The following is a 21,547-nucleotide window of genomic DNA, read 5'->3' as shown; positions in this document are numbered from 1 at the left end:
ACTGACTCGCAAATACATCGCACTTGGGTCTCTCTCAAGAGAGAAGCAGCTTTTTCTAAATCTGTGGTTCTGTACACATCAAACTCTGAAACAACAGCTTGGCCAAAGTTACAGCTAACAAGTCACATTTGAACTACTTTTGGAGACAGCTTTTGCTTAATGTTAATCTAGGATAAACCACAGGAACTATCAATTTTAAAAACTTCCAAGAAAACACCACGTTTGACAGACAGCGAGTGTTTTGGCTTTACCTTGATACCGCGATGATTGCCCTGACCGCACATCTGAACTTGGTAAAAGGCCGGGACCGCGATCCCGAAAGCTGCAGGTCTGCGGGGGAGGGGTAGATCCCCATCCGTGCTATCAGAGAGAGGGTTGCTTGCTCACAGTCCTGAAATCCACCAAGCAGCAGCAAGAGGTATTTCTTCTGATAAACTAGAGCCTTTCGAAAGCTCTCTGCTCTAAGATACTTCCTATATAATCTCTGCAACTGGAGAATGGAAAAAAAAAAAAAAAAAAAGGAAAAACAAATTCCAATCTGTTCAGATTTAGCTACAGAAACTCAGAAAAGTTGGTGGCTTTTTCCAGCAATGTCTCATGGATTGACAACCTATTTTGCTTTACAAAATTGTAGAAAGCTATTTAATAATTATGAAGTATAGAAGCAGTGTATCTTTACTTCTAAAATGAAATTTTGAGCAAATATTTGTATAATCAGACTCCATGACCTGGCCAATTTTGGTGCAAAGCAGCGGTGCGACACTCTGGCAGTTTGGACACCATACTACTGAATTTCTATGTCCATGAAGGCTTGACTAGGCTAGAAAATTTTGCTTATTGGTTGGTGTGCAGAAAACCAGCCACAAAAAAGGTGCCTTCATGTCGAATGTCCACACTGTGGACAGAAGGCAGCTGGCACAATCCTGCACAGAGCTAAAAAGCTCCCGAGTTTGGAGTGTCAGACTGTCTTACATCTCCTGAACGTTTCAAAGCAAAATGGCCATACCCAAAACTCTAAAACAGTTTAACTTCTTAACAAAGAAAATAACATCTGCTTTACATGAATATTAACTGGAAAGCATGTTGGGATGAGTGCCCATCTCACTTCATTACAAGCAAATGTGTCAGAGGAACAGAAAGTATTTAAGATCGGGGTGAAAAGTTAAAAATAATGGATGCTTGATATTGTCACGCTTAAGCAAGAAATCTGAATCTCCCTCTCATTTAAGAGTAGAAAGGGATTCCAAAGAGCTGGATTGCTTTTGGTGCAAGTTTCTGTCTAACACTAACAAGTTACAAAGGAACATTTCTGATGAGGGACATAAGGGGAAAGTGTTCCTAATATGCAGCTTATAAAACTGTTGATCTATAAAATCACCTTTTATAATAGCAACTGAAAAAAGATTACAGCAGTAAGTTAAATGCCATAATCTAACAGATACTTTTATGCCCAGAAATCTGAGCTGTACGCTTCCTGCTTCCTCTGCAACAACAAGTTTTATCATATTTATTCAAACAATACAAGTACTAAATTACCAGTTCTACACATGACATGAATCCCTTAGGCAAGTCCCAAAGGTTTAAAAGACACACTAATGGCTACAGCGTCGCTCGTTCATCAAGCTCCACACCAGTACCACCAGTTTTACCTTTGGACTGGAAGTTTCTCCCACTGGTTTGTTTTCAATTTCCGCAGTCACTTTAGCCAGTTCCGATTCAGCCTGTTTCAGCGCGTTCTGCAAAATGTTTCTCTCTCGCTGCCAAGCGTCTCTCTCCAGTTCATGAACAGAGGCGGTATCATCCGTTGACCTGATCTAAAAAAGAAACCCAAAGGAAGTGAGCTGTGACCGTTTCTGCACATTACTTCCACTGCCAAACATCTCAAACTGAATAAGAATCTAACTTCACGGACAAACCAACACATAAAAATAAGCCTGAAAATCAGCAATGGCATTCAGTTTTAAATGGGAGGGTGGGGAGCTGAAACACACAAGCAGCCCTTCTTAAGACATATCAAATTAATTTTTAATCAAGCTACCCCTTCTCTGCAGATCTGTCTGATCAGGAATCCTGTTCCCTTTAATAACAAGACACTTGGAAAAGGAAACAAATCATCTGGCTTCATTCCACATCCACAGGCAGCACAGGAACTGAGAAGAAAGTGTCTGTGTATATACATGCCCGCACAAAACCATGTTGTGAAGTGTCTACAGAAGTAAATTCTGAAAAATCACAATGAATTCAGAGAAAGTCAGTTTTGTGGGAAGTCATCTCTTGTAGGAATGAGACTTAACTCCAGGTCCAATTCTCTGTAAGTTCTACCTTCAGAATGCTCTTCAGATCAATTATCAATTTAACGGTCAACGGTTACATCAGTGTGTGATCCAGCAGACCACAGAGAAACAGAAGATATTTGTTGAGGCAGTTTATGTTTTATCCCTTGAAATAAGTTCAGGGCATCAGAGGAGCCACTACACACCACTGACCCAAATTTCTCCTAGCAACTTATTTAAGTACAACCTTATTAGGATTTGGAACTTTTTCAGGAGTGATTTCTGATGAACACCTTAATACACTAGCACGTGCCATTTACATTTCTCTTCTATGAAGAGCACAACTTGTCAAGTAAAATAATCTTATAAAGTCGAATAAATCACAGCCATTTAAGTCTTTTTGCTGCCTGCAATATCTACAGCAACAAATAGGGATCCCAATGCTATCTGTACCTTCACAGCACATCATCCACTTCCCTCCCGACTTTGTAACTCCTTTAAAACTTCTGAAAGCAAAGGCTCTCCACTTCTCAGCAAATTTAAAACCGATTTTAAAAAATTATTCTAGATCTAACACTACCTTCAGTATTGTTTTGAAATTAGGTATTTATTTCTGCACAAGTTAAACTCTCGTCCTGTATTTATTATCTAATTCACAGATGTAAGGTAAGGACTATGGTCCCACCATCCCAGGCATTCTACAGACCTGCAAAAGCTCAATTTGAAGGCAGTAACAGATACTCGTAATATCCGAGATCCATCTACCCACTTGATTTCTGCTGCACCAGTTGGCATTTGATTGATTGATTCCACATTTACTTTTGCACAGATTTTTCATCTTGGCATTTTGACAGTTTCCCTGTCTAACAGTCCCCAATTTATCACAGCTCAAGAAGGTAATAGCAGTAAATTCCTTTGGTCTCCAGAGCATGTCATTCAGCACCTTAAAGGAAGGAGAAATTCAGGGAGGAGCCTGAAACAAAAGGCGATTCTGGAAAAAATCAAAGCCTGAAAAGAGAGCAGAGAGGAGGGTGTTTGTGTCCACAGAAGAAAAGGATATCAAGCTACAGTTTTCGCTCTGTAAGCTACAGAAAGGCATATGTCTTTATAGAGCTCCACTAAACTAGTTTTTTGTTAAATAAAACATAAGTCAAAAAACTTCCATCCCTTTATTTTAGTGTGGTCACGGTCCCTGGAGGAAGCAATTGCAAAGTCTGGTCCAACAGGAGAGGAGCTGTTATTCTGCATGGCATTCACTGGCTTAATGTTCAGAGGGCTGCTAATTGATGGTAACGAGAGCCTGGACAAACTAGAAGTTGTGAAAAGCATTTGCAAGAGAGTTCCTAACACAGAAGACCTAATGGCATCAGAGGGAAAACAAACCACCCGAGCTATTTTTTTTTTTTTTTTTCCAGCAGAGTAATAACTTGGAGGGAGCTGAGCCAGAAAAACAGCTCAGCTCTGGAGGGAGTTCTGCTAAGTCAGATTTAAACAGAGCCATACCGTCGTCTGGTTCCCCCACTGGCTTTCTGAACATTTTGTCCACAGCGGAGGGACCTAAAGCTTTGGGAGAGGAAGGTTTAACCACAGTAACACCTACCTGGGAGGAGGTCACATCCCCCTTCTGACGGCTGGAGATGATCCATTTGGCAACCACCTAACTGGTTGCACAGGCAACAGAAGGAAAATATTTACTGTCCTTTGTAAGCACTTAGACACAGGGAGAGTTTGCATCATGCCTGGCCAACTTGTCATATATCATGAGTTATACTGCAGAGCACAGGAGAACAGCAGAAGTTACCAAAGCCTCTTCACCTACCAGACAGCCTGAACTCACTCTTAAAGGAGTGTTTGCTGCGGATCTGCTATCAAGCAGAGAGAGACTGAATCAAAAAGAGCCAAGACTTAGCCCTAAATGCCCAAAATTTGTCTGAAAGAGCTGCAATGCAAAGATCTCTTTCTTTAATATAAGAAAGAGATAGAAACGACAGGGCAAAGTTACCTGGTGAGTGAGATGGAATCTAAGAGCTATGTGCTTGGTATCAATAGATCTGAGCTCAGCCTTTGATAATCCCCAGGCTTGTATCAAACAGTATTTGCAACACCACAAACATCAGTCAAAACACTCAAATAACAAACCTCCCTTGCGCTTTTCAAAAATTACTTGACAATTTGCTCAAAAACAAGTGTCTCTGTATGCACAGAGAAGCAGCATCAGACTGCAACACAACAAAAAAGCAGGAGTCCGCTACTAAAATACGTTAATATAATGACAGTGTGAGTACGAGAGTATGTCCTTTTTCCATCCCCAAGGCAAAACACATTTTTCCTCAGAATGTTTTACCAAATAAGGAAGTGGAGGGGGGAAACAAAAAATTAAACAAACAACAACAACAAAAAAATCAGCTTATATGTGTATTGCAACCCAAAGTACACAGAACAACTTCACTGATAATTGACCAATATATGCTGTTTTTCTTACCTGAGATGCAGGAGTAGACAATAAATCTGATTTTAGTTCCTTTAACGTCTGCAGTAAAGAGGCTATGGCTTCATCATTTGATGCAGACCAAACGTTAACTGTTCTGTAAAACAGAAATACTTTTCTTAACATCACGTTGATTTATAGTAATGTTAATGTACATTTGATTCCTTCTCCCCACTGGAACACCTTTACATTTTGAGGCTTTACTTATGGATTATTCATCACACAAAATACTATGAATACACACAGGAATTAACAAGTTTTGTTAATTTTTAAGAGTAGAATTTCTAAATAGTGCCACATACGATTTATTCAGAAGTCTGTATTTTATACCAGTCTGAGATTCTACCATGCAAATTCAGGCTACAGCAAAACGTCAGTAGTATTTTACTTTGCTGCCAAAGAAATAAGAAATTACTGCTCTTCGGCCACTCATTCCTGACACCTTGTTTTTCCCTGCCATGCTCCATGGAGCTTCCCATTCCAATCAAGCAGATGTGTTGATTAACCTGTTTGTTTGATTGCTCTCTAATTAGCATTCTGCAGTTGCCAAACTACCAATTGACTCTTTCCCATAGAATGATAAAGAAAACTGTTTTATGAACAACTACTCACTTATCTACAGTTTTATATACGAACTCATTCAGGTGCACAGCTACAAAAAGCAGCTGCTGTCTTATCCTCTCCAGCTGTTGTTGCTGCTGTTGCAAATGCGATTTTTCGCTTTCTTTCGTTGTGGCCTGTTTGGCATTTGGCTCTTTGTTTAAGGTACACAACAGTTCTTGCTGGCGCTTTGGAGATGGGTGATTTCTTTCTCTTTCTTCTAATACTGCCAGTATTTCCTGCAGCTCTTTAATTCTTTGTGCATCCCTCTGGTGTTGCCGTTCCAAGTTTTGCTATTTGAACAGAATAAGTAGTAGTTAATTGCATCATATACATACCCATATATAAGTGTTTGTTTGGGGCTTTTTTTAATACACACACACACATACACACACAGACTGCAAATAAAAGTGTGACACCTAAGCACATCCAATTCATTGTTCATTAACTCACAGACCATTTTATAGGGGCAGATGCACTCCCCCCACCCTGAAAGCACCAGAAACTTCCAGTCTGATAGACCAGTATGGTCATGCACATCTCTTGGCCAAGAGACAAGGCCTTGGTTGAGAGAAGTTTCTGGAACACTCCCATAAATAATCACAGCTCAGCTTCAACTTAGATTATAAATGGACCTCACTGGAGACCCCCACTGAGTTAGTCTTCCTTGGAGCAACAGGACTGCAGTGGATAAACCCCACTTCTGCTTGGTTCTCCACTAACAGTTCTGGTTAGAATAAAGCCTATTTGGAGCTTATCACCTGCCTAAATTGATTTTTTGGGGTGCCCCCATGACCCAGGGCCACGAGGAAGGCATTTAATGACACGGGAGTAGGCATTTTCTCCATCCGTTTCCAGATGTGGTGACTGAAAAGTCTCCAGAGGGCCTGCAAAGCCTTTGCCCTCCTCTAATGAAAGTGGGGGAGCTAAGAGACAAGAAGGGTGAAACTGATACTATCACAAACCATAATTAGGAACCTAGCTCAAAATAAGGGCAATGACATGAAACCTTAGTTCAGTTCCATCTCTGTTTAAGCTATATTCTCCTCCATTCGTTAACAACCGGCAATTCCCAGCACAGGCAGGGATGTGAAGATCAACTTCTGGCAACAATAAATCCAGACACAAACCCCTGAAAACGGCTGTGTGTGAGAAATGCAGGAAAAGAGCTTATCTAATGCATTTCTCAGAATTCTTTGTTCAAGGGAAGGAAACATTTCAGTTAAATAACGCCATCCACAGGGTTAAATCCCAGCTGGTGGCTATTTCAATGTAAGGCAAGGCTTGCAGATGCCTTCTCACCAGTCTCTCCTGATCTCTCTGCCAGTCCTTCTGCTTCTCCAGCTCTGCTTGGTGATGTTGTTTTCGCTCTCTCTCCCTCTCCTCTTTCTTGTTTTTATCTTGCTCTTTCATCGTCTTGACGAGCGACTGCAGTTGTTCCCAGTCGGCTTTCAGCTTCGCCTCCCTTTCCTTCTGGGCCTCCAGGGACCGGATTACCTCTTGCTTTTGACCCTGAAGAGATTCCAGCGTCGCTCGCAATTTGTCGCTGGCCTCTCTCTCCTTCTGGGTTTCTTCGCAGCACATCTGTACTTCAGCCTCGAGCTGCCTTTGGGAACGAATGGCCTTCTGGTGCATTTTCTCAATAACAGCAGCTAGCTCTATAGTTCGGGACCTCTCTTCTTCCAGCTGGGCTTGGAGCTCTCGAACAAAGGCTTGTTCCAGCAGCGACTCCCTGTGCTGACAAGAAGCGCCTTCTTTCAATCTCATGCTCAGCTGTTCTGTCAAAACGCGTTCGTGATTCAAGGAATTCAGGAGCTCCAGTGAACGATTTTTCTCAGCATCCAGATTTCTCTGGAGCTCCAACAGTTTGGTCTTTTCCTGGGACAGCAACGCTTCGCAGCGAGAGTGCTCGATCTGCAGTTCCTTGCGGAGATTGTCGTTTACCGTTTGCTCATGCTCCAAGGATACGGAGAGCTGGCTGTGCTGCACCAACTGCAACTCCAGGGCAGCCTGCAGCTCCTGTTCAAAAGGAAACACATATTAACAGTCCAGCACAAACACTCATATGTGGGGCAGGCTGGCAATTAGCAATTCTCAACCTCCTGATTTATCCAGGAAGAAATCCAAGATTGAACTAGAGTAGTTCAAGTATTAAAAAGGTTAAATTGAAAATTACAAGTTTAATTGTCTAATTATAAGTGCCAGAAGCATGGTTATGAGCAACGTGACACCAAGTAACAAAACCAGAGATTCTCATGTTAAAATACCTTCCAACACATTATTTTTTAATTCAATTTGTAAGACCCTCGGTAGGAAAACCGCTATTCTTCACATCAATCACCTTCATAAGCGATGTCTGAAGCAGAAACCATAGAATCACAGAACACCAGGTTGGAAGGGACCTCAAGCATCACCTGATCCAACCTTTCTTGGCAAAAGCACGATCTAGACAAGATGGCCCAGCACCCTGTCCAGCTGAATCTTACGTGTCCCATGTTGGGGAAATCCACCATTTCCCTGAGATTATTCCAATGGCTAAATGTTCTCATGGCGAAATACTTCCCTCCTGTGTTTGTTTAAATCAACCCATGTTGATTCAAAAAGCACCAAAAATGTAAGTAGTAAGAGTAGATGTAAAACTTCTGGATTTTACAGCCCCTATCTCTAAAACAGACAGTACAGACTGATAAAAATAATCCATCCCTAGGTCCATTTTGAGAGTTATCTGTTACCATTTGGTTATGGTTTTCAAGTTCATAAAAAGGTTAATGTTAAACCTCCCTCTTTTTCCAGTCACTGTAGGCCTTTTCCAAGAATAGTCATTGCTGCTACAGTATCAGAGAAAAAGCTGTTCATTTGCTTTCTGCTCAATTTAGAAGAAAAGGAACGAAAAAAGACTTTGGTTAACCTCCAAAAACCACATGTTAAATTGGAAAGGCTCCAGTTACTCTCTGCCAAGCATGTGTATCATTGGGTTGTTTGCTTTATAATCTCAGTTGATCATACACATCACATCCTCACAGCACGTTTGCTCTGGAATAACGGGCGCAGTTGCACAAGTGTAGAATCTGGCTCTCCCCACAGAGCAAGGGCAGCAGAAAGCTGACCCAAATAATGTAACTGTGGAAGCGTAAGGCTCCAAAAACACTAAGAAGATATAAAAAAGACAGACATACAACTTTTGCTTCTTTCAGTATGCGCAATTAATTAAAAACCAAAATAAATGCTACACACATTCAGTAGAAGTTTGAGGGCTTTTAAATAGTTATTCAGCAAAAAACATAATAAATACTGCAAAAATAACTTGTTAGTTCACCTCCCTTGGTGCATGAAATTAATTGAAGCACTAAGATGCAGGCCATTACCTCCAAGGCCTTTGTCTTTTCATCTCCTGCTTTCTTATGCTGAAGCTGTTGTTCCTCAAACAAACCTCGCAGCTCCATTTCCTTCAGCCGTGCAGTCTGCAAGTCTTCAAGTGCAGCTGTCAAATCTTTTTCCTTTTTTTCCAGTGCAAAACTGCAAAGTTCAAAAATACACAAAAGATATCAGGCAAACAGAAGTAAGAACCAAAAGACTAAGACAAAAGCTGCAGGAGTGAGGTGCATGAAGGACACAAGGAACCAGTCTTTTCTTTTAGTACACCTCTACAACATGCACTTGTTTTCACAATCTTCTCAGTCAAGGCTACAGAAAAGGTAAATATGAGAATTTGGACTGAAGATCAGGTAAGTTTAAGCAGTTAGTAAAGAAAAAATTAACAGATCTGTGAAAAGAGACAGAGGTTAGTTTTCCTCTTTGTGTTTCCAAGTGCTGCGCCATTTGTGGAGCCAATGATTATAAAGCTCCTTCAGACCTGCTGATAAATCAAAGAATAAATCTGCTTCTCACCGTAACTGGTTTATTTCCTTCTGAAGCTTTTCGAGGGATTTCTGCAGCCTTTCATTCTCTTGCTTACTTTCATATAACTCTGATTTCAGGGCTGTTTTCTCTTGATTCAGGAGATCACATGTTTCAGAGGTTCTCTTCTGCTCCTCAGCCAGGGTGCTGTGCAAGTCACTTACAACAGATTTTTCCTGCTGAAGCTTATATTCTAATAATTCAACTAGAATAAGAAAATGTTATCAGTTGTTTGTATTACAAAACATCTGACAATATGTTATCAGTTACACTGGTTCAAGTTGAGGAAAAAAAATCAGCTGTGTTAAAGTGGTTTTGTCTGGATAATTAATTTATATTCAAACATATGAACCAGCAGAGAGATGCACATAGAGAGAGCTGGTCTATCTCTATATACTGGTTCTGCTGCTAAAGGACTTCCTGAAATTCATGCCCGAGTCTCTGCTTTGGGATCCTCAGGGTGAAGAAACTTCTCTAACTACCAGGGCAAAGTGAAAAGAACAGGAAAGCTGGTGAGACTGTATGAGCTACTGTGATATATTGTAAGCAACCTGTTACTAATGGATTCTAAACTTCATGAAGCAAATCCACCCATTTACTAGCAAACATATGCATAAAGAAAACCAACAAAAGTATTTTACTGTTGTTGATGAGTTTTCTACATGTGTAGGCTATAAAATAGTCACCCTTTGGTTCTATTGCTTTGGGTCATTTTAAAGCTTATCTTTGCTTTTCAGATTTTTCTTAACTACTAATATTAGAAAGAAGAATTCATTCCTCTGCTAACATTGTAGGAAACCTGAGGGCATTAATAAAACTGAAGAATTGTACAGCATCTACTTCTTTGCAAAACCATCTTTGTTTTATCTTCTAGGCAAAAAAAAGGAAAGAACTGACATAAAAGAGCAGGTAACAAGAACTTGGCCATTACTACCTTTCCTCCGAAGGTGATGTTCTTGTTTGCTCCCATGATCTTCTGCCTTGGTGAGGGTTTCCTGCAACTGCTGCAGCTTCTCCTGGTTCTGAAGGTGCGTCATGCGGAGCTGAGCTCGGAGATCTTGTATTTCAGAGAGCAAACTGTTCCGGTCTGAGGAGAAAAGGTGCTCTACAACGATCTGTTTCTGTTCCTCCTGAAAATGAACCAAGTCCTGTTAAATCTGCAAGGCTATTCCCATATTTTCTACAAAGATAAACCCTCAAGAAACCCTTGAAGTACAAGTTCCATACAGAGGGAACGTCACAGGACATCAAAGTTCATTCTTCATGTTGATATTAAGTAAAAAAGGAAAACCTCACTTCACTAGATTCCAGATAGAGTAATAGTTATTAATAATAGTTTATACATCATAGTTACAATAAGCCACCTGGTTTGAACCTAAATACTAAATATTATCAGCAAAAAATCCCAAGCAGATATTGAGTTAGCTCAATACGTACCCTTTGCACCAGAAGTCTGTGAAGCTCTACATGGAATTCTTCCCCTCCCCTTTTTATCCAATATTTCCTTTGCACTATCACAATCTCCAGGTCAGTCTTTTTCTGAATGCTAGCTAAAACAATCCACAGGTTTTGCAGCACAATATACAAAGTTTGAGAAAAACTGTACCAAAACATAGACTATAAAAGCTTACTGATCCCACACCACCTGGATTAATGCACGAGGTAAGATTTAACAACAGAAGTAGTAAAACTGTAAAAACCTTAAAAAATATGGGGGAATAGATGAACTGATGTATGAGCATAACACTTTAAGAGGTTTTCTTACTTGTTGTTTCATGATATACTCCAGTTTTTCCACTAATGAAGCTTCATCACCAGACCCAGGATTGGAGAAGTGTGACCTCAAGTCAATTTGCAACACATTTCTCTCCTTTTCAAAGATGCTCTGTACTGCTTGCAGAAGTTCTCCTCTCCAGTCAGCAGCAATACCTGAATGTTCCTGTTAAAAAATATATATATATATTTATATACTTTTTTTTAAAAATGGCATCTCTTGACAATCTCAAATCCATTGTCTTTCGTATCATTACTGTGTAAGAATATTCCTGTTAATTTAAGCACGCCAAAGGTGAAGAGGCCTGTTCAAATCTCAGAAAGTCCCTTGCTCCTCATACTTACATATATATACACACACACACACACACACTAACTACAGTATGTATTTCTATATATGTAAAAAACTGGTTACCTTGTTTTAAAGGATATTTTTATTGCCATACCTTGTCTCCTCTATCTGCCACCTTGCTCAGGTAATCTTTCAGTGACTGTATCGCATCCAGCAAGGCTAAGCCCTCCTTCTGCCATCCCTCCATCACTGCTCTGCTCTCATGAACATTCTTCAGCTCCCTAAAGCCAAAGGGATGCTCTGACAAAGCCAATATTTTGCGGCTCTCTTCATACACCATCTTGAGCACAGTCTGAGAAGGAGAAACAAACAAACATAGTATTAGGAAACAGGCATCAGCATCTTGACAGTGCAAGAGTGCGATGGGATAGCACTAGACAACAAAAATAATACCGCCTAACAACCAAGGTCCATATTTAAGAATACAGTGGCTACTATATTCTTAAATCCTGTATTCACAACATTAAAGCACAAATGCCAGCGCATCTTACTGCTGCGTACTTCGACACGTTAATGTGCAGTTAAGCCAAAGGACCGTACTTTATTGTTTCTGAACTATTTAGTCAAATTTCCTGGGAATAAATTAAATTCTATTCAAGTCTGAAGTCCTGTCACTAAAGCCCAGTGATGCCAGAAAATTGAATTACGTAGTTAGACAACCTTGGCTTAATTTAGCAGATTATGTACAAATAACATCTCCCAAAACAATCAGTCTTAATAATTTACGCAGTGGAAATAGTTTCCTCTGACATTGTCAGGCAAAATAAACTTTTAAATAAATTCCCTGTTCACAAACTATTACATCATGCACAGATGTTTCCTGGTTGCTTTTCAAGGAAGGTCACTGGAGATTTAAGTCCTTTTCTCCATCTATCTCATCAGAAACATCCCAGCCTACATGTGGAGCTTTTCCTCATTGCTACTCACTCTGACAACAACACAGAGTACTTTTCTTTAACTCTTGATAGTCTGTCTTCACATTTTTTTGACCGACTCAACTTTTGATGCAACTTGGGTTGCTTTTCTGTCACCGAAATCAAAATAGCGATTATTTCACGAGCAAGTCACTGCTCAGTGTTCTGTTTATTCTCCCTGCTCCTTAAACTGACTCTGAACAATCCCTCCCCCCTTGCAGTGGTGTTTCCACAGCTCTCCAGCGTATCAGAATGATAACAACAGAGAGGGGAGCACGATGGCACCTAACTATGCTTATTTATGCAACAGCTTTCTGTGAAGCCTCCAAAACAAATCCATAGACCAGGTCAATCAGTTCTTGTACCATCACATTCTGGAACATCACCAGTCCTGCCCTGCCAAAACTTATTTAATTCTAGCAAGTACAAGCAAGACAAATATCAGTAAATTTGTCACATGAGATATGCAAAAAATGACTCAAGAACTGCAATCAACTTGAAGTTTAAACCATTACAGAACAGTTTGCACTGTAAAGGTACCAGCTAAATATTTTATATTAGTATTTCACTTTTGCTGATTCAGTTCTGATTTGCTGGCATGCTTATGTCAATCATGTATTACCTTCAGCTGTGGTGAAAGTATATCCTTTTCTCTCGTTGATTCCATAACATCTGGAAACATTCCACAGTACTGCAGATAAGCCATGAAACTGGCATCTAGGTGGTCTGATGTCTGTAGCTCCTGTTGTAATTTAGCTGCCAAATTGGAGCTGGTATCTGAAGAAAAAGACAGCCCCCCCACAGCGCAAGTGTTACAAAGATGAAAACAACTTGAAATTGGCATATCCACTTTCCAAAAAACTGCAATTTCTTCTCCTAGTGTGAATGCGGGGTCTGCTGATGTTAGTTGGTTGAGATCTCATCTAACTTAAACAAGTAGAAAGGTTGTAAGTTGCCTTTAGCACCAGAGAAAGTGTTGCAGTTAAGTCAGGACTCACTAAAACCCCATATAAAGCCGAAAAGGTAAAAGCAGACTTCCACTAGCACAAATATACAAGTCTTTCTAAGAAAGTATCACCTGACAAAGGCATTTGCTTTCATACGAAAGATCTACAGGAAAAGAAAATGGAAGAAAGAAGAAACGTTACAATATTTTTATACTGAAGTTAACAAAAGGTGAAAGGAATCTACAAACAAAGTTAACTTACGGCTGCCATATCCATCGCTCATCGCATCTACAGCAGATGCTCTTGATCTTACATCATCTTGTAAATCAGAAGGGGTTAAAGTTAGATTATCAGCTTCTCTCATCTGCTTGAAAAGATTTTTTCACATTAGTTATTTGAACCCAGCTGTAGAGGTGTCTGCATTAATAACAACTTAGTGACTAGTGCAGATTTTGGCAAATGCCTATTTCATCATAGCATTAGAGATGGTGAATACCACAATGAATGCAGCATTGGTGCTCTTTAGCACCCATTCCACCTCTTTTTTCTCCTTCTCAATAGTCTTAAGAAACAGACATATTTATAATAAATTGCTCTTCAAGAGCAAGACACAAAATACACATCTGAAGATTAATTTTCTGAAGTACAGACTTTATCCTCATGTGAAATGATACAGACACAAATATCAAAAATATTTCCTTTAAAAAGAAAAACCTCTATTCTCTGAGTTTTAAACAGTCTCTTCTAACACTCAACAACAGATACTCATAAGTGGAGAACTGCTACAGTAAGTTGAGTATTGTGGTAACAAAAAAGTTTTACCACTTTTAGCTCAGCTACTTGCATTATCACAAATTGCATTATCACATTATCACAAATCTGTCAGTTACTTCCATGTAGCATCACTGCCAAAGCACCATGATCTGAACAGTTCTCTCAACAAATCTTCCAAGAGCACAAGTGGCACCACATCAGCGGCACATAGATGTTGCAGGACACAAAGCCTGCTGTAGGCAGCGAATTGTTCAATTTTGGGGTTTAAAAAATTGTTTTCAGATATTAGAAGCAGTGGTAAACAGTGTTTTAATACAGAATTATGCTCTGCTATCTGACAGTGAGAGAGGAACAAGCAATCCCACATTCAAAACATGACTGGATAATCCCCTCTCAGTGTGTAAATTTCTGCTACAATGATCAGAGTTGGGCAGAGCTGAGCAGTCTTGTTTAATTAGACTTAAATCCAACATAAAATATCACATACCAAAATCTTCTTCTCCATATCTTGGTCATCATCAACAGAGTAGGTGCTTTCAGAGAAAGCTGGAGATTTTCTTCCTGCTCCCAGTGCTGCTTCCTCACTGGCATTTTCATACAGGTTAGAATATCCCAGCAATACGGAATTGTCGTCTTGCATGGATGACCTGCTGTGCATAATTTCAAAATCTGTGCTTCCAACTTCTGAAAAGGGTGTCAGATGAAGCATCGGTTGAAGTTCCATGCTTGTATCTTGCTTTCTCAAAATCTCAGGTGAGCCCCATGAAGCCACGTCTGCAATGGAATTCTGGAAGCTTTTGGAAGTTTCTTTGCCTACGTTCAAATTGTGTTTTGGAGAATGGGGAGTTTGATGAATTTCCAACATTTGCTGGGAATGCTTTTTCAAATCTTGCTTGTCCTCAGAGTTGTTGGTCACATCCAGTTCCTGAGGCAAGATATTTTCCTGTGATTGCTTCATCTGAGTTTTTGGGTTTATATTGTGAGTTGTCAAGTCAAACATAACTTCATCTTTTTCCTACAATGAAATAACACATTTACTGTATAACAGACTTTAAATATGATTTTAAATATGATTTTACAAACTGAAAAACATGCATTTAAAAATATCTTCGCAAATTTAACAGCTGTATCTATTACTATTCCCAGGTTTTTGTAAAAATGATGCAACACTTTCATATATTTGATACGCCAGCTAACCAAGCTTTTATCAAGAATATCATCGATTGGAGAAAAAAGAAAAATCTGTACAATAAGCAAAAGCATTTCTGTAAAGCTGACTTTTGTATCAATCAGGACAAAACTGCAATCCTTGTAGCTGTGTAGATAATCTTCCTATTTTCAAATAAATACAAATAAAAACTTGCTTTCCAAACTGGACAAATATCCCAAATTATCTTAAGGCTTAACTTCTGACCCAAGGCACCAGGAAATAATGGTTAAGAAGTAACCTACAGACATTCGTACACCCGCCGTTTTAATGCAACGTCGACCATCTACTTAGAGTTGTAGTAACATGGATTTCCACGTCCCATCATGTGAGACACACAGCAGCCACACACACCAGCATGCTATATGATGATGGAGTGGAGCATCTCCCTTATGAGGAAAGGCTGAGGGAGCTGGGGCTCCTGAGCTTGGAGAAGAGGAGACTGAGGGGCGACCTCATTAATGTTTATCAATATGCAAAGGGTGAGTGTCAGGAGGATGGGGCCAGGCTTTTCTCAGTGACAACCGATGGTAAGACAAGGGGTAATGGGTGCAAACTGGAACACAAAAGGTTCCACATAAATTTGAGAAGAAACTTCTTCACAGTGAGGATGACAGACACTGGCCCAGGCTGCCCAGGGAGGTTGTGGAGTCTCCTTCTCTGCAGACATTCAAACCCGCCTGGACACCTTCCTGTGGAACCTCATCTGGGTGTTCCTGCTCAGCAGGGGGATTGCACTGGATGAGCTTTTGAGGTCCCTTCCAGTCCCCAACATTCTGTGATTCTATTTCCAAAATATTTGGTAAAACCACGCTTCTACCTTTTAGTGGCCTGTTCCCCCAGGGGTACTCTACCCACTTTTTTAATTATTATTTTTGCAAGCCTCAAACAGCAAGCTTACGTCTCTGATGATCAGCAACACTGAAGACCGCTTGTCAAGCTCTGACTCCATAAAACAGACATACTAGGTCAGACCAAAGCTGTTCTACCCCACCACCACCTCCAACAGAGGCTGATGGGACACAGCCAGCACAGACACACAGATACATCCCTGCCTACAAGGGCTCACATTTAATCAGCATTTCTATATAAAGAGCTCTCCTCCCTTGCCAAAGCTTCTTGAAGTTATTGTTCTTTTCCTATGCCCTCAATGCTCTTTTCAACCAGCAGGTATGTCACAGACACCAAGGGAAGGCTGCTGTCACAGAGCCACTGCTCCAACAGTCCCATCGCTCGCTCCACAGGTCAACAAGTCAAACCTTCTTCTGTCTTTCAGCCTCTCAACTCACTCCCCTGAAGCTTGACATCCAAACAGAACATCCCTGAACCACGGCATGAAAATACCTTTACTGTCATCCTTGTGACCTCAGGGATCCAGTGTGCCCATCACCAAGTGATTGAGGAGGCCTAAGCCCAGCTCCCTGTAATTCCAGGGCTTACTGATGCCATCAACACAAACTCCCAAGGGAAAAGTAGGCACAAATGTGCTCACAGCAAAGGCCGTGGCTCTTCTGTGGCAGAAAGGAGAATCTAGAGCACATATTGAGCATGCCAAGCTGCAGCTTCTCTTCTAATGCCTCCACAACTCACGCAGAAGGTCTGTCTGCCTTGCTTCCCCCGCTTTCTTCATCTTCAGCGCGCCAGGCATCGAATCCTCTCAAAGCCCCAATCCACTGCTTTAAGAGGGACTTGTTTTTCCTCTATTCTCTTAAAATCAGGAATTTTTGGATTTCTAGTTCTGTGGTTCCTTCTCTGTTTCACCACCATCAGCCTGAAGCAAGCTGAACAACACCAGAACAATCATTCTGCAGAGGAATCTGTCCTGTTGTGGTAAAGCAGCAGCTGCACATCCCCGGACACACACACAGTCAACACCTTCCTGTTTGACAGCTCTTGGTTGATTTTATCTTGAATCACTTCATCTAGGTCACTGTAAGATAAAATTACTCTTTTGACTTCTTAGATACTGTGGTTAAGAGCCTAAATGATGCACAGTTCGAAAAGTTATTTATTTTAGTTTATCTTAAACTCGCTACCGCGCAAATTTCATTTCATCCTCCATGCCTCTTACATTGTAGGATGCAGTGAATACTTGTTCCGTCTCTCATTTTAAACCACCACCTTAATCCCTTTGTCTTAATCATCCACCTCACCTAATGAATCCTGTAGCTGCCTGTACTTAATCTTTTAGCTGCTCCTCCAGCTTTCATATGAATACATTTCCTAACTTTCACATTGTTCTCACTTTTAAACCCAAGAATAGGGGGTTTCTTTGCTCTTCTAAGAATGCTGCATCTGTTTGCATTATGTTTACTGTTACACAAAGGGTCTCCAATGTTAACAAATTGAACAAACTCTCATTCACTATTCAGGGTTAGGTAAAGAGCTGCTTAATCTCACGTGGGTTTTCTGTTTGGCAGTTCAAGCAGCAGTCATTTCTTTGCCTCTGAAGATATACTGTATAATGGCATTTAGCTAATTCATGCTAGAACAGAAGTACCCAAATACTATTCTTTTTCCCCTTCTCCAGCTCTCAGGTTCATGGTCACTATCTTGCTCAGGTATTTGATATTCTAAACCAAATATTGCATTTTTCCTTATGGATCCAGCTCATACCAGTATAGAAGACGGTCTATCTTAATGAATGCCTGAAGACACAGTAGTTTAATTATTTTGCCTCAATATATTCTCCAGTTTTGATGATCATCCCTCCTCAGCGTACTTTAAAACTTAGCACTTAAACATGGAAACACATATACTGACATATATACAAGAACGTGAACATTTCAGAATCTAAATTTCTACTTGAAAAGTGATTTTTACATCATTCAGCTGCCCCCAGAATTCCAACATACCTTTATATCCTTCAAAATTTTACCAGTTCTTTCTTCACTGAATTCTAGCTCCTTTTTTGCTGAACCTAAATCAGAATTAAGTTCTTCTTTATGAGATGCCATCTTTACAATTACATTCTTTTCATTCTGTGAAGCGTTTGTAGCCTCTAACTCTCCTTGCAGTGTGTTCAAAGGAAAAGTATTTTTTTTAGTTGAGCTGTTTCTGTACTCGTATAGATTTTATATTTTCCATACATTCTCAAATTCTATCTATATCTACAGTAACTATGACTTTAAAGTTGTAGGTGCATCTCACACTGCATATGCATTTTACATGACAAACAGCAATAAATACTGCAGTTGGCTGGAACTCACACAGTATATCCTGGTAATGCAAGCTTATAAAAGATAATCATTACTAAGGTGAGATCAAGTAGCTGCACTCTTATTCTGGACAAGAAAAAGACAGCGTTGCTGCATGTGGTTTCCACCAGAAAGCTGGTAAGTGGCCTTCATGGGTTCTGTACCACTACTAAGTGACTACGACAACCTGAAAGAGACCTATAGAGACAGATAAAAAAGCACAGCCAGTAAATCTGGTACGTGGTGTGTTTGTTTATGGCAGTTACTTATGTTCTTTAAGCAAGGATCTAACAATCACTATCCATGAAAGCAACATGGTCCAGTAGACCACTAGACTGGAAACAAGGTGCCTCATCTCTGATGCTGCCTTGCATACATACATGCGATGGGCTGATGTACGTTATTCCACAGAGGTTACTCAGCGCTGCTCCCACTTGATCCCTTTTTCTGAGGGATTTCTGAGACAGACCCTGAGTGTACAGCATCACCTAGGCAAATGGCACTAATTCAAACTAGAGCTTCTAAGCAAATAAAAATACAAACACGTTTGCCGTCATTTCTACTTGGCGCTGAAAAGCCATTTCCCCTTCCCACTACAAAGGGGCAAGAAGTGCTGTGTAAATCAACCACCTTGGATTTTCATACCCATATCACACTAAAAGTCAGGGCCCCCCAAATCCACATAAGCCTGACCCATCTTTTTTCCTTTCCTATGCACTCAGAAACTTTTTCCACACAATTCCTCTTACTGACCACCTCTGTGAGCCAGCATGAAAAGACAGTAAGTTGATACATGACAGACAACTTCAGGTCTCTGAAAAACAGGTCATCTGAACCCTATCTGCTCCTATCTGGAGCAAATGGCAAAGTATTTTCAAGTAGTTCTCCAAGACAGCGAAAAAGCATGGCAAATATTGTCCTAGTAGCTTGGGCTGGGTTGATCCTGGCTGGTTGTCAGACGCCCACCCAGCCGCTCTCTCATTCTCCATCCTCAACTGATCAAGGGGAGGTAATAAAATGGAAAGAGCTCATGCGTGGACATAAAGACAAGGATATCATCTACGAGCTTCTCTCGCAGGCAAAACAGAGTTGGCTTGGGGAAAACTTATTTAGTTGATTGCTATTAAAATAGAGTTAGATGGCAAGAAACAAAGAAATGCTGACACAGCCCCATCCCTGCTTTTCTCCCTGGGCTCAGTTTCAATCCTTCCAAACTCCTCTGTCTTCTCCCTGCTGTGTGGATATCTGCTCCAGCACAGTCTCCTCCGTGGGCTGTTTCTCACATTTCTTCTCCCTCACTCCTCACTGCCTGGGCAGCATTTTGTCCTTCCTTCAATACATTTGTGTGCAGTGGAGCGCACACGTGGCCGTCCTGCGGCGGGACCGGCTGTGCCCAGCACAGAGCAGCCCTGGCCTTTCCTCGGGGAGGAACACCAACCAACATCTCACCAACTGCACCCAATACATACCCCAGGATCCAGGCCCAAAACCATACCCAGCTGAGAAAAACTGTCTGGATTAGGTTTTCACATAGGCTAGCCCTGTCTTTAGTCCTTCCAGGAATCTACCTCTAGCCACTGCTGAAGAGGCTACACAAAGACAGACAGACCGACCCATCAACTCACTCACCATAGCTGTTTTTAAGCCACATTATTCATCTTCACCCTTTCTTATAGCACTGAAAAGGATAAACTATAGGGCTTTATGAGACAAAAAAAACACAGATTACTTTAAAAAACAAATAGTACTATTAAAAACCAAATCACATACCAGTTTATCAGTAGGGGAAGCCAGTACTGCAAATGGCTGATCAACATTTCCTTCTCGTTCTTCCAGTTCCCCCATTCTTTTTTTAAGGACTTTGCCTTTTCTTTCTCTTTGGCAAAACAACTCGAGAACATTCGTCTCTTGACAACCACGTTGCCCCTTCGGCTTATACGACTCCAACTGTGAAATAAGGTCACCTCTTTCCAGTCGTAAGGCTTCAAGTTCTTTCGAATATGCCTCAATTTGGTCTTTCAGTTTTGCAGTGCTGCTTTGCAGTTCATTGATTTCTCTCTGATAAGCTACTTCTTTCTGATTCAGTGCTTGCACCTGGAAATCAAGCCTAGAAACTTCTAACTGAAGACTGTAAACATCTTGAGCCTGACTTGCATCTCTCTTTTCCAACTCAGCTTGAAGCTCTGCTGCCTTTTTTGTTAAGTACTGCAACTCAGTTGTGTCAGCTTCTCTTTGATTTGCCATTGTCTTCATTTGTGTATCTTTCTCTAGAAGATCTGCTTCCCTTTCTCTCACAGTATCTTCAAGTTCTTGAATGCGAGAAGTTGTTATCCTTGCTTCAACCTCTCTCTGAGAAAAACGTGTTTGGAAAAGGCTGTACTCTTCCTTAAGTGCATTGTACTGTGTTCTCAGGGAGTTTAGCTCTGCAACGTGCTGCTCTGACGACTCTCGTAATTTTTTGCGTTTTTTCTCCAAAATTTCCACTTCCATTTTGAACTGCAATTCCTTCTCTTCCAATTGCTGCTGCAGAGCTTCTCTAGCAGTTGAGACAAGCTCTAGTTCTTCCTCAAGTTCTCTCACTTTGGAGAGCAGCAATGCATTTCTTCTGTTTGGATCAGTATCACCCTGAAAATCTACCTTCCTCAACTCATTCTGGAGGTTTTCCACTGGCGTTCCCAATGCAAGTTGATAGAGATCATCTTGGTTGTCACTAACTTCATGACATACTGGTCCAAAGTGTGCCAGCTCCTTTTGAAGCTTCTCAATGACTCCGTGGAGTTGCTCTACTTCTTCATCTTTGTCCTTACGCAGCCTCTCCTGATCACTTTGAAGGTGCTCAACAAGTGATCTGAGTTCTTCAATTTCAGATTTTTGATCTTCCACAATCTGAGCAAAAGGATATGGTCTGAATGTTACTGTATGTAGGCAGAATTACTATTGCATGTAGAGTTTAAATTACATTTTTCTTCTGAATTACAGAGACATTAATTCACGCATTTAACAGCAGAAAGAATTGCACACTTCAGCTGGTAGCTAGTTAAAATACTCTCTACTTTCCTAAGAGAATTATCAAACAGATTTCATTTAAAAATAAGATTCTGTGTACGTGGCTTCCCTCAAAATCA

The 21,547-nt window shown here is 40.6% G+C and overlaps 1 protein-coding gene across 14 annotated transcripts in view; it reads right to left on the bottom strand.

Annotated features, from left to right (window-relative positions):
• The window catches only part of PCNT (pericentrin), an 85,121-nt gene that overhangs the window by 6,703 nt on the left and 56,871 nt on the right, over positions 1 to 21,547 (bottom strand). For 8 of the 14 annotated variants that reach the window (XM_071811414.1, XM_071811417.1, XM_071811425.1 and 5 more), the window contains 15 exons: positions 20,193 to 21,308; positions 14,506 to 15,033; positions 13,506 to 13,611; positions 12,920 to 13,074; positions 11,478 to 11,675; positions 11,024 to 11,197; positions 10,193 to 10,388; positions 9,250 to 9,463; positions 8,727 to 8,877; positions 6,664 to 7,380; positions 5,374 to 5,654; positions 4,756 to 4,858; positions 2,980 to 3,216; positions 1,650 to 1,814; positions 252 to 490 (listed from right to left, as the gene is read on the bottom strand). In XM_071811414.1, the coding sequence (XP_071667515.1) occupies positions 252 to 490; positions 1,650 to 1,814; positions 2,980 to 3,216; positions 4,756 to 4,858; positions 5,374 to 5,654; positions 6,664 to 7,380; positions 8,727 to 8,877; positions 9,250 to 9,463; positions 10,193 to 10,388; positions 11,024 to 11,197; positions 11,478 to 11,675; positions 12,920 to 13,074; positions 13,506 to 13,611; positions 14,506 to 15,033; positions 20,193 to 21,308 (4,580 nt within the window). The remainder of the gene's footprint in view (positions 1 to 251; positions 491 to 1,649; positions 1,815 to 2,979; positions 3,217 to 4,755; positions 4,859 to 5,373; positions 5,655 to 6,663; positions 7,381 to 8,726; positions 8,878 to 9,249; positions 9,464 to 10,192; positions 10,389 to 11,023; positions 11,198 to 11,477; positions 11,676 to 12,919; positions 13,075 to 13,505; positions 13,612 to 14,505; positions 15,034 to 20,192; positions 21,309 to 21,547) is intronic. The other 6 variants (XM_071811423.1, XM_071811427.1, XM_071811424.1 and 3 more) reach the window with 4 other exon arrangements.

Source organism: Patagioenas fasciata, chromosome 7 (assembly GCF_037038585.1).
Source record: "Patagioenas fasciata isolate bPatFas1 chromosome 7, bPatFas1.hap1, whole genome shotgun sequence".
In the NCBI taxonomy this organism is placed as follows: domain Eukaryota; kingdom Metazoa; phylum Chordata; class Aves; order Columbiformes; family Columbidae; genus Patagioenas; species Patagioenas fasciata.
Note: the sequence above shows the minus strand (reverse complement) of the source record. Positions and strands in the feature narration are given on the sequence as shown.